This window comes from Cydia pomonella, chromosome 8, assembly GCF_033807575.1.
Source record: "Cydia pomonella isolate Wapato2018A chromosome 8, ilCydPomo1, whole genome shotgun sequence".
NCBI lineage: Eukaryota > Metazoa > Arthropoda > Insecta > Lepidoptera > Tortricidae > Cydia > Cydia pomonella.
The window spans coordinates 10768719-10782001 of record NC_084710.1 but is presented as its reverse complement, the minus strand read 5'-3'; the positions used below and the strand labels follow the sequence as shown (position 1 = coordinate 10782001).

General features: G+C 42.1%; 2 protein-coding genes across 9 annotated transcripts in view; one reads left to right on the top strand and one right to left on the bottom strand.

The window, feature by feature from the left end:
- LOC133520552 (uncharacterized) overlaps nucleotides 1-406 on the bottom strand; it is a 139983-nt gene extending 139577 nt beyond the window's left edge. For 5 of the 8 annotated variants that reach the window (XM_061855036.1, XM_061855040.1, XM_061855039.1 and 2 more), the window contains exon 1: nucleotides 245-402. The gene's annotated coding sequence lies outside the window, so the exon portion shown is untranslated. Of the gene's footprint in view, nucleotides 1-244 lie in introns of all 8 variants that reach the window. The other 3 variants (XM_061855038.1, XM_061855044.1, XM_061855042.1) reach the window with 3 other exon arrangements.
- Nucleotides 407-4047: 3641 nt separating this feature from the next.
- Nucleotides 4048-12121, top strand: LOC133520553 (tetratricopeptide repeat protein 21B-like). The gene is made up of 10 exons (XM_061855046.1): nucleotides 4048-4290; nucleotides 4373-4479; nucleotides 4772-6833; nucleotides 7243-7528; nucleotides 8302-8495; nucleotides 8600-8788; nucleotides 9163-9366; nucleotides 11103-11207; nucleotides 11578-11749; nucleotides 11921-12121. The coding sequence occupies exons 3-10, from the start codon at nucleotides 4908-4910 to the stop codon at nucleotides 12097-12099; spliced, it is 3255 nt and encodes a 1084-aa protein (XP_061711030.1). The 5' UTR covers nucleotides 4048-4290; nucleotides 4373-4479; nucleotides 4772-4907; the 3' UTR covers nucleotides 12100-12121.
- Nucleotides 12122-13283: the final 1162 nt, after the last annotated feature.

Genomic DNA, 13283 nt, shown 5'->3' with positions numbered 1-13283 from the left:
TTTGTCTATCGACTCCAAGTGATGATTAATGATTTTGTTTAATGACATATACTGGTTCCGAAGACGATCTTCAAGTGCACAGGTTTATTTGACAACAAAAGCGTTCTCACAGAGAAGATAAATACAGATAGCGGAAATCTATTTTCAACTAAAATCAATAATTTATTTCTACTAAATTTAATAGAGAAGGATGGAAAAGCTGCCTCAACAGAAAAAAATAAAAAAGCATTGCGTGAATAAATACCTATTAAAGTCATTCAATAAAAGCAATTGATTTGAATTATATCTACATGTAATGAATATCGCACTCGTCCTTCACAAATCACATGGAACATGAATTGAGCTTCGACCGTGTCGATACGCAGAGGCGCGTTGAGCGCACTGCGCCCGGCGTGCGACTGCCTGCGCCGGCGCACAGCCTGGCTTAGCCTCCAAGAACCAACATACTGACAAACCAACACCTCTCACCATCTCTTACCGACGTAAGCACCCTGACAAAGACAGCATTGTGTATCCGGCTCGAAGGACCATAACTGTATGTTTACGCATTCACCATGCGCATCCTAATAAGATACGTAATGCGCCCGAAAGTGAATCGTAATAAAAAGACGATTAAGTCACACTGTCATGTGCTTTTGATATATTTCATTCGTAGATATGATTTCTTATTCCCGCAGTAATATCTCTTCACGGAGTCGATTTCCAGCATTTGTCGCTTTTGGAAAATCAAAACACAATTAATGAATAATTTTGAAATAAACAATTGGTTCATTATAATCGAAATCAGATCATTAGAAGATTATTGAAGCATTAAGCTTTAACCTCCTGACAATTGGGTATAGTCTGTCCATTTTTCTAAGATCAAGTACGCCTATAAAGATCTTAGAAATCGGACAAGTACGAGCGAAATGCACGATAATTAAATGACAACCGTTAGATATCATTCTGTACCCCTAGTGTAAATTTATTCGATAGCGAAACGTGACGTACGCGTTTGCGTTAAGTCTCATTTTGTATGGGATTTTGAGTTTCCAGAACGTCCCGCTTGGCGCGCTGTTTCTAAATCTCATACAAATTGAGACTTAACGCAAACGCGTACGTCACGCTATCTAATAAATTTACACTAGGGGTTCTGATCTCATTATACGTTCGAATTAGCCTGTTAGTAAGCTACAAGACTCAAGACTAAAAGCCTCAAAAGCACACCCTAAAAAAATATAACGCCTTTGCTCATTCTCTTCAAATGTCACTTCACTGTCAAACATTTAGAATAAAATTAATGGTGGATTGAATTGCGACAGCAATGCGGTTGCGACTACGGCAGCAACGTTTATCGATTTTGGTAATAATATCAATGAACAAAAGCCGAAATATTAGAAAAAAATACAGTACCTAAGTCCCAAAATATACCCCCTTTACTCCACTTGACTTTAACCACTAATACATATCTACCTACCTTTCTATTTAATAAAACCGGCCAAGAGCATGTCGGGCCACGCTCAGTGTAGGGTTCCGTAGTTACTCTTCCGTCACAATAAGCTAAATTGGAGCTTAAAGTATAGTAAATTGTTAACCAAGGGATGAAACGATACCTTTCACCCGAGTTAAACAAATAGGCTTTGCATAATCAGTACCTAATTAAAGTAAGTCTTTTTACTATGAAGGGAAAACTTTTTGCGATAACTCAAAAACAGCTAAACTGATCATGTCCGCTATAGTTTTCATTTAATGTCTTTCTTAAGCTCTACTTCCACGATTTTTTTCATATTTTTTGGACCTATGGTTCAAAAGTTAGAGATGGGGGGACACATTTTTTTTTCTTTCGGAGCGATTATCTCCGAATATATTCACTTTATCAAAAAATGTTTCTTTAAAAACCCCTATTAGTTTTGAAAGACCTTGCCAACGATACCCCACACTCTAGGGTTAAAGCGAAAAAAAAAATTCACCCCCACTTTACGTGTAGGGGAGGTACCTTAAAAAAATTTTTTAGATTTTATTGTACGATATTGTTGGCTTTATTAATTTATATATCCATGCCAAATTTCAGCTTTCTAGCACTAACGACCACGGAGCAAAGCCTCGGACAGACAGACAGACAGACAGACAGACAGACAGACAGACGGACATGGCGAAACTATAAGGGTTCCGTTTTATGCCATTTGGCTACGGAACCCTAAAAATGGAGTGTACGCATGAAAAAAATATTGCATGTAGGTAATAGTAATACACGAGTAACTTTGTAATCGGTCATTTTTAGGCTTCCGTACCAAAAAAAAGGGTACAAAAGGAACCGTCAGTCTGTCTGTCCGTCATATCGCTAAATATCTCGAGAACCACTTAATAGCTATCGATTTAAAATTTGGAATAGTTATGTACAACGCTAACGCAGACAAGACACATTGAAAGTATATTTTTATTTTTTATTAAATATGGAATATGCCCAATATGAAGAGGGGGCAAACTTTCAACGTCTAGTGACTAGGCCAAGTGGGGTATCATTTAAAATAACTTAAATTGTACATTGCGCTTGTAGCGCAGGTATAAATCACAGAACTATACCTAAACCGTGCATCGAATAATCAAATTATCGTTCCCCATTAAAAATCCGAAAGTAATAATAATAATAAATCCGCAGGGCAGCTTGTGGCGAGCTGTTGGGGAGTAACGACCCCACGGACCTGAGTACTCCCGACAGTCGGTCAGGGTCTCCGTCTTCAGCGTGTCTTCGTCGGTCGGAGTGGACCCCAAGGGGACCCGCAGGACTCTCAGCTCTGGCTTGCCTTCATTGGCCGTCCAGAGAGGAGAGTCGTTAGAGCTAAATGCTCCAGGGGTGGAAGTGAAAACTTGCATAAGACGCACTAAGAGCTGTTCACTTTTACTACAATAGTCCCAATGCCTGCTGCGACCGGTTCATGGGTGCCTATTCTTGCGCCTGTGAACGGGTTCCAGCAGGCGTTCTACATGACATTAAAGCTCTCCAAGGGGCCTCTACGTGTTGGATCTATATCCCCACGCAAGCCTATCAAATGACCGGGATTTATAGACCCGTGAAATCCAAGGAGATACAATAATAATAATAAAATTCTTTATTGTGCACTACTAAAGAAAAGCTCATATTACAAAGACAGGACTTAAATTAGTAGGTAACAACAGGCGGATAATAAAACAACACAAAAAGAAAAAATAAGAAAAAAGAAAAAAAGCGTAATGGCGTGCGTCGTAGCGCCAAAATAATCACATTTTTGTTCCCATTCCATACCCACGCACTGAATAACCTATCACATTAGGATATGAAACAATCATCATCATCATCATCATCCTATTTCCTTTTTATTGCAAGTTTGAGAACAGCACTATACAAATCGCGGCGAGAAACGGGGTTGCCGGCCGCGTATCCCTATCGTAGATGTCGCATGGGCAGGCAGGCAGTGGCTGCCCCTGGAGCTCAAATTTTACATAAAATGTATGTCTCTCTGCGGCACCTGCGCGACTAATTAATCGATTGAATAAGTTAATCGCTGTTAATTAATAGACGATTAATTTAATCACGACCAATGTTAATCGCAACTCTTCGACTAAAACATATTATCGTCACTTTTAATCGACGCTCGCGATTAAATTTTTCCATCTACCGCGAAAACCGAGATCGCAAATTGCGGGGATCTTTCTCTTTTACTCTGATTAAGACGTAATTAGAGTGACAGAGAAAAATACCCGCAATTGACGAATTTCGATTTTCGCGGTTATAGCCTTTGAGGACCTACCGCGAACCACGTTCGACGTGTTGCCACTCTGTCGCACTTGTGAATTCGTACGTAAGTGTGACAGGGAGGCAACACGTCGAACGTGGTTCGCGGTAGGCCCTCTGCTATGGGCCTCTCCAAACGTCACCGTCACCGATAGGCGATAATCTCATGTAATTTATAATACATTGCGGCATTTGTTTGATTGATTGAATTCGTTGCTCCTACTTAGCCAGCAATCAACTAAAACGCATTCAGTTGTTGCAAGATCTGCAGAAACCGCATGATCTACGATTGCTTGTCCTTCTTCTGAGATCTATGACGCCGTGAAATGTCAAATGTAATTGTCAATGTCAATTTATAAATAAACGAAAATAAAATAAACAATTCTAAAAGCGTTGGCCATATTGCGGCGCATATTCTTGTGATTTCTTCTAAATGTCGGGAATGATAACACGGGCAACAGTAAGAGCTTTCTCAACGGAGGCGTTACGTGTTGTCAATAATGTTGCTATGCAACAGTTCACCGTAACACTCAAGAACGGTAAGTAGCAAGTCAAGCAATAAGTTTACTGTCTTTACACCTTTACATTAAATTACGCTAATAAATATTCTAAAAATTTCAGAAAATGCGGTGTTAGGCTACCGGCTAGTAGGAAAACATATAACTTTCGATCATACAGACGTTCCACCGGTGTTTCAAGGCAAAGGCGTGGGAAAACTGCTAGCTAAGGTTCGTATAGACGTTCCATATATTTTTTTGAAATAAATGGTACCTAGTTATTGTCTTATAACCATTTCTTCTAGCTGATACTATATTAAGTATTACATATAACTCATATAAGGCATCTTAGCTTAGAGTGATGACAGTATGATGTTGTGCTACCTCAAACCATTTGTGTGCTGTGTTTATCTTTAAAAACTACTGCAAAAATAGGAGTCCACGTATTCTACATTATAAGTATAATAGTAATTCTTTGTAAACAGCATAGGTGTATTTATTTTAACAGTATTGTTTTTTTCAGTATGCATTTGATCATGCTCAAAGCAACAAACTGGATGTAACATGCAGGTGTCACTTTCTGGCCAAATATTATGAGAAGAATGCATCAAAATATAAAGGTCTGAAAGTTAAACTTGACTTAGAATAAAACACTAAACATGGAGGCAGCATGGCATAGATGTAATATTAATTATTATTTAAGAGAAAAATGTTATGGAAAAGCTAAAACCATTGCTAAACTTGCATCATCCCAGTTCCCTGATATAATAGAGTATCCGTTTTATCATGGTTTAGCTCAGATACTTGAAGGACAGATCCAAAAAGGAATAAATGAATTGACTCCATTACAGTCTGACAAAGATATACAATTGGCAGTTGTTATTGCTCTAATTTATGGTCATAAACTTGCTAGTTCTGTTGAAAGAGATGCTTTATATGGTCTAGAATCCAAACTGAAAGAGGAAAGAAAGCAAGCAACTGCAACATCATACTACTACTCAGGTTTGTTTCTTTCTTTAGCCGGAAAATATGAGAAGGCCTCTGAATATATTAACAAATGTTTGAAAAAAGACTCAAACAATGTAAATGCCATTATTTTAAAGGGTTGGAATGATATGTATATGTATATTGGTGACATGCAAGGAGCAATTTTGGATTGCTTAGAGCTGGCTCTCAGCAAGAGTGACCGCAATGTGGAGGCTTTGCTCGGTTTAGCCAAATTTAAATACTTTGCTAAAGACCATGAGGCATCTAATCTCACTTTGGACAGATTGATTGTCAGCAGCCCTGGACAAGTTGTACCATTGATTGAAAAGTTAAAAAACGAATTTGCAATGCAAAAATGGGAGCCTGTGTATGACACTATTGAAAGAATATTCCATTTGGAATGTGATAATATTGTGGCATTGACAATCCGGATTTATATTGCTTTATGCAAAAATTCTGACTACATTGAAGCTGCTGATCAATTAAATAAGTTTTATGGAGTGTTAGAGAATGAAGAGACATATAATGGCTTTCAATTTTACAGTACAACTCAGATATTTTCAAGAGCCTGTGGCAGATCAAGTGCAGTCCTCTCTCAAGTATACAGATTTGCACAATATGCTTCAGAAATGTATTCCAACAATGTGGATTATTTAAGTGAGGTGGGATACCAATGTCTCCTTCAAGGAAAGCATAAAGATGCCTTAAGCTTTTTCAAGGCGGCCAGTAAAATCGATAGTAACTCTATTACTGCATTATGTGGATTAACCCTTTGCCAGATGTATGAAAATGGGCCTACTGAACAAATCTCGCAACAAATAGAATTATTGTTTGAAATGCAAGGCTTAAAAAAGGTGCCTATTTTATATCTACTGTCAGCACAGTTGAATTTGAAAAACTCATCAACTGCTGTGGCTTTGCTCAACACTGCTTTTGAAGCTAAAGTCTCTTTAGCTAACAAATATCCTTTTGGACTGACATATGTAAAGGATCTTGATCCTGATTTCTTGCTTGAAATTTATAAAGAGTACAAAAAACATTTGCCAAAGAGACCATTTGTGATTGTTGGTTACTTGTTGTATTCACAAGAGAGCAGTCCTTTAGTTTCAAACTGCTTGAATATTCTGGAAACAGCTTGCAAAGCTTGTCCTGGCTTGATAACTGGCTTATACGAACTTGCCAAGTTAAAGTTTATGTTTGGTTATTCTAATGAAGCTCAGAAGTTGGCACAGCAAGTTGGTGAACTCGATAATACACATGCGGGCAGTCAAGTGCTGTTGGCTCAAATTTACATTCAACAACAGGCCTTTACTAAAGCTGCTCAAGCTTTAGAGTTGTGTTTAAGCTACAACTTCAAAGTCCGAGATAGTGCTATATACCATTTCTTGAATGGAGTGATTTTGAAAAGTGCTAACCAGCTTCAAGATGCTTTATCGAGTTTCAACACAAGTTTGCAGATAACCACTAGCAAAACCAGTAATATTAGTCGCCAGTTTGAATTCGATTTGAACATCATTGACAAGGCCACTTTGTATTTACAAATTATAGAAATACAAACTTCTTTGGGTCAGTTAGCTGAAGCTGGGAAAACTATGCAGGTAATATTTATATTCTTTTAAGTTTTGGAATAAGAGAACTTAATTTATTTTTTGAAGTTTTGCTTTATTAAATACCACAATAGTAGTTAATAAGTATACAGCCCGCCTTAGGCGCCAGTCGTCGAGTTGCGGAAAATCGCCCGTATTATCATATCATATCATATCATATCGATTTCCGGTCTTTACGATTCCATTTAGTATTTTGGCTTGTACAATATTTCAAGTAACGTATTATAATAAATAAATGAAGTTGGCTCCATAAAAAGTCGAAAATACAATAAATCGGTTTGGTCATGCCTTGGCTTGGTTATTTAAAAAAATAAATTTGACTTCAATAACGATTTCGAATTTAATCTGTATGCCAGCAACCCAGCAAAACGTTAATAATAACTGTGTATTTCTTTTATAGGAAGCTATTCAAGAATTTTCGTACACTTCAGAAGAAAGCCGTCTCCTTATAGCTCGTGCAGACCTGGCTCTAAAGAAAGGTGACGTAGACGGGGCCATTGACATCCTAAACGAAATTAAACCAGGCCAGCCATATTACTTCCAGGCTCACAGCAAAATGGCGCACATATATCTCCAAGAGAAGAAAGACAGAGCTATGTTCACTACCTGTTTTAAAGAGGTAGTCAGCAATCACCCAATGGCTGATGCCCATACTATGATGGGCGATGTTTATATGTCAATTCATGGTAAGCTATATAAGTGATTCTAAAATACTTTAGTATTGATATTTTACTGCAGCTTGTGTTATACACAGTACAATTTTGTAGGAACTGAAAAATGTGACATTATCTATGAAAAGGGACCTTATTGTAGATGGCGCTTACGCCGCACTGCGTAGAGCGGCGTTGTTTATAATATGGGACCATCATTGATAATGGCGTAAGCGCCACCGACAATAAGGTCCCTTTTCATAGATAATGTCACAAATAGACCTTATAAGTGCGTAGTAAAGTCCATATTAATCATTGAACAGGGGGACTTCTGAGGGTCTGGGATTGTTTTGTAGTTTTAAGTTTTTTTTTTTAAGGGTAAAACGGGACCCTATTACTAATACTCGTCCGTCCGTCCGTCTGTCACCAGGCTGTATCTCATGAACCGTGATAGCTAGACAGTTGAAATTTTCACAGATGATGTATTTCTGTTGCCGCTATAACAACAAATATTAAAAAGTACGGAACCCTCGGTGGGCGAGTCCAACTCGCACTTGTCCAATTTTTTTATCAATCAATATATTATTGACTTACCGTTCTACAAGTAAACTGTTTTTTCTGTCTATCTCATTTAGCTCACGGTCAGTGGCGTATATAAAGTTTGTATTTGTAAAGTTGTTGGGCAGGAACAAGTTAACTCTCGCGAGAGCTTATTTTGAGAATCAAGCCAGATACGAGAAATTTTTAATATGAAGTGGAGGAGTGTCTTCAAAATGCCTCTTGTATGCTTATAAATGTATGTATTTCAGAGCCAATCCAAGCAGTGGAATCATACGAGGCGGCCCTGCAGAGTAACCCTAAGGACGTGAATTTGGTCCGCAAACTTGGCGAGGCGTTGGTGAAGACGCATCGGTACGACGCCGCCGCGCAGCATTATGAGGATAACATTAAGTTACTTAATGATGATACACTCAGATTTGAGTATCTTGAGCTTCTCGTAAAGGTACGTTTTAACACGATCTTATTGAGCACTTATAAATCAGAAATCTCGAAGTTTACGAGGTATGAATATTTGTATTGTAACATAATAAGATGTTTTCTTTTCAGTTAAAACAATATGACAAAGTGGACTCGGTCATATCCGCCGATCTGAACGAAATGTTCAACAAGGGTAAAGACATCCCGACTTTAAAGCGGCGAGTCAATCTCCTCCTGTTGCAGGCCAAGAGCCGTGAGCTTAAAAATCCGACCGCCGGAAACACGCACCTGATTCTCACAGAGGCGAGAGACTTGCAGGTAAGATTAAATGTTTTTTTAGAGTATAAAGATATCTTGCGTACTATGGAACTTAGTATGCAAGATATCTTTATACTCTTTATAGGGAGCGTGCATGAACTGTAGGAGGCAGCACAGGAGCCGTCAGATTTTGGGCGCGAGACGTAAATGTGATGTTTATTGTTCCGATGTAGCCCACAAGATGGCAGAACCTGCTATGCACAAGAAAACACGTGACGTGTAAATGTACATGTTTATAGTTCCGATTCAGGCCACAAGATGGCAGACCCTCCAACGCGCACGGTCCCTATAGAATAGAACCATTCGGTCAAATGACGGTAAGAAGATGAACAGCAAACTAATAACACATTATAACATGCTTTTCTTTGTTGCAGACAGCTATATTAAAAAGGATAGAGATAGACTCGCGAGGAGACCTGCAGGAAGAGCGGCGGCAGTTGTCTCACATCCTCTGCTGCTTGGCGAAAGTCAAGTCCACGAAGGAGCCAGCGGTCGCCGCCAACCTGTACTCTGAGGCTCTTATACAGGCCCCGAGAGACCCTGACACGTTGCTGGCGCTGGCCAAGTTATTCGCACATGTGAGTACCACAGGTCTAGAACAGAATGTAGAAGATCGCCTTTCAAATATCAAAAGGGCTAAAAATCTTAATGATGTCAAATGTCATTCACAGTATCTGATCGCATAAGTTATTTTGTAACGGTGTTGTCCAAGATATAACCATCCACCGTAGCTCCTGAATAGGGAGCGTGCATGAGCTGTAGGAGGCAGCACAGGAGCCGTCAGATTTTTGGCGCGAGGCGTAAATGTGATTTTTTTTGTTCCGATGTAGCCCACAAGATGGCAGAACCTACTATGCACAAGAAAACACGTGACGTGTACATGTGCATGTTTATGGTTCCGATTCAGGCCACAAGATGGCAGACCCTCCAACGCGTACGGTCCCTATACAGCTTCGCGTATTTTCTAGTCCGCAAACCTTACGTTTTGGTACATCCAAGCGGCCGCTACGAAAGTGGTGAGGATTTTTCATTTGTAGTCTGTTTCTTTCGCACTCATGTGCATAATTGAGCGAAGCGTTAGCGAAAGTCTCCCTTTTAACTCGGGCACTTTGCTTTCGTATGTCCGGATGTTCTTCTCTACAGGTCGTAACGTGAAATTCTGTGACCAGGTTATATGAATATTAGATTTTTATGTCTATCCGTTTATGGAAATTTTTCAAAATGCGGAATTTGGCATAAAGGACTTATGAGGCCAATAACGTCTATGGCGCTTAAGACCATTGTGAGTTCCCTGTGATAATGTCTCCACGAACTAACCCCCTTATTCATAAAGGTGTACTAAAGTTACGATGCCGCTAATCATCGTTTGTCACTTTCCATCATACCAATACGTCGGAAAGGGACAAACGATGATTATCGGCATCGTAACTTTAGTACACGTTTATGAATAAGGGGGTATTTTTCACTTTTACGTTTTCTAAGCTTAATGCGAGGTTTACAGCTCACAGAGTCACTAGTTATATTTTGTTGTTTTACACCAAAGAACGCCTAGCGGAACGGAGGCAGTGAATGCCTTACACGGACCACATAAAAAATACAAAGGCTCATTGCTTCTGTAGGATAATTCCTACTATAAAAAGCGGCCAAGTGCGAGTCGGACTCGCCCATGAAGGGTTCCGTACCATTTATGACGTATTAAAAAAAAGCTACTTACTAGATCTCGTTCAAACCAATTTTCGGTAGAAGTTTGCATGGTAATGTATATCATATATTTTTTTAGCTTTATCATTCTTTTATTTTAGAAGTTACAGGGGGGGAGGGGGGACACACATTTTACCACTTTGGAAGTGTCTCTCGCGCAAACTATTCAGTTAGAAAAAAATGATGTTAGAAACCTCAATATCATTTTTGAAGACCTATCCATAGATACCCCACAAAAAAATTACGGGTTTGATGAAACAATTTTTTTTGAGTTTCAGTGTTACGTATGGGGAACCCCCAAAATTTATTGTTTATTTTTTCTATTTTTGTGTAAAAATCTTAATGCGGTTCATAGAATACATCTACTTACCAAGTTTGAACAGTATAGTTCTTATAGTTTTGGATAAAAGTGGCTGTGACATAAACGGACAGACAGACGGACATGATGAATCTATAAGGGTTCCGTTTTTTGCCATTTGGCTAAGGAACCCTAAAAATTGCATGATAAACATATAAAGGGTAAAATATAAATTCGATTTATTTGTACTGTTGAGTTTTCTTTTGTGAAATAAAGGCTAAATAAATAAATGATATTGACGCACTTTGTTTTTAGATGAACAATCCAGAGAAGTGTGAACAAACCTGCGCAATTCTTTTGAACACTGACCCGAACAACGAGTCTGCTGCGGTTATGATGGCCGATCTAGCTTTTAGAAAAGTAAGTACTCGTAACATAAATCGCGTGTGCATTATTGTACTGTCTGTTCTAAAACATATTTAACTAAATAAACTAAACATTTATTCGGCTAATATTAGTAACTGATTGGTATAGGTATGTCAAAAATAATTTCCATTCCGTTACCATTTTTCATAGACTATGTATGACGGTAACGGAATCAATGGATGGAAAAATGTACGGAAATTTTGAGACACTTTTTCTTCTTCTAATGGGATCGAAAAAGCTCGCGATTCTGAGTAGAAATAACATAAAAATTCCAAAATTCAAAAAAATTAAGTGTCATCTACAACTTTCAATAAAATAGCCCTTCTGCGGGTTAATTTTTGCTCAAAAACCTCTTCATGTCCAGGTTGACCTGGAAACTGCCCAACGCCACCTGACTCAGATCCTCTCAGTGAAGCCGATGAGCTGGGAGGCACTCGCGCAACTCATCGAAGTACAGTGGCGGCGCGGCAAGCTCGCTGACGCGGAACCGGCGCTTGACGCGGCCAAGCTGGAGCTCGGAGACGGAGACGACCCGGGTACGGAATAATATATTACAACCCGGACGGCTCGCCACCATTCCATACTGTGGTTGGCGGTTAGTGTGTACAATCACGCACGGTTACAAACTAGAATCATTATTGTAACCCGTCTTGTGACGCATTGAAAAGTATTTAAAGGTATAGCCACTATATAGTTTTTGTTTCTAGGTTACCAGTACTGCAGCGGTGTTATGTCCGTATACGCCGGTCGGGCAAACGCGGCGCTCCGCCAGCTGAACCAGGCGCGGCGCTCCCCGCGCTGGGGCCAGGTGTCGGCGCGCCGCATGGTGCTGCTGTGTCTGTCGCAGCACGCGCCCGGGGCGCACGACGCCGGCACCGAGGAGTGAGTACCTGTGTCACAGTTACATGACGGCAACGTCGCGTTACTACTGAACCAGGCGCGGCGCTCCCCGCGCTGGGGCCAGGTGTCGGCGCGCCGCATGGTGCTGCTGTGTCTGTCGCAGCACGCGCCCGGGGCGCACGACGCCGGCACCGAGGAGTGAGTACCTGTGTCACAGTTACATGACGGCAACGTCGCGTTACTACTGAACCAGGCGCGGCGCTCCCCGCGCTGGGGCCAGGTGTCGGCGCGCCGCATGGTGCTGCTGTGTCTGTCGCAGCACGCGCCCGGGGCGCACGACGCCGGCACCGAGGAGTGAGTACCTGTGTCACAGTTACATGACGGCAACGTCGCGTTACTACTGAACCAGGCGCGGCGCTCCCCGCGCTGGGGCCAGGTGTCGGCGCGCCGCATGGTGCTGCTGTGTCTGTCGCAGCACGCGCCCGGGGCGCACGACGCCGGCACCGAGGAGTGAGTACCTGTGTCACAGTTACATGACGGCAACGTCGCGTTACTACTGAACCAGGCGCGGCGCTCCCCGCGCTGGGGCCAGGTGTCGGCGCGCCGCATGGTGCTGCTGTGTCTGTCGCAGCACGCGCCCGGGGCGCACGACGCCGGCACCGAGGAGTGAGTACCTGTGTCACAGTTACATGACGGCAACTTCGCGTTACTACTGAACCAGGCGCGGCGCTCCCCGCGCTGGGGCCAGGTGTCGGCGCGCCGCATGGTGCTGCTGTGTCTGTCGCAGCACGCGCCCGGGGCGCACGACGCCGGCACCGAGGAGTGAGTACCTGTGTCACAGTTACATGACGGCAACTTCGCGTTACTACTGAACCAGGCGCGGCGCTCCCCGCGCTGGGGCCAGGTGTCGGCGCGCCGCATGGTGCTGCTGTGTCTGTCGCAGCACGCGCCCGGGGCGCACGACGCCGGCACCGAGGAGTGAGTACCTGTGTCACAGTTACATGACGGCAACTTCGCGTTACTACTGAACCAGGCGCGGCGCTCCCCGCGCTGGGGCCAGGTGTCGGCGCGCCGCATGGTGCTGCTGTGTCTGTCGCAGCACGCGCCCGGGGCGCACGACGCCGGCACCGAGGAGTGAGTACCTGTGTCACAGTTACATGACGGCAACGTCGCGTTACTACTGAACCAGGCGCGGCGCTCCCCGCGCTGGGGCCAGGTGTCGGCGCGCCG

Bases quoted from the DNA above. Each gene is read 5' to 3' on its own strand.
- LOC133520553 (XM_061855046.1), top strand. From the start codon at position 4,908: ATGGAGGCAGCATGGCATAGATGTAATATTAATTATTATTTAAGAGAA. The intron at 6,834-7,242 runs GTAATATTTATA...TTTCTTTTATAG, and splicing joins AAGCTGGGAAAACTATGCAG to GAAGCTATTCAAGAATTTTC. The intron at 11,750-11,920 runs GTACGGAATAAT...TTTTGTTTCTAG, and splicing joins CGGAGACGGAGACGACCCGG to GTTACCAGTACTGCAGCGGT.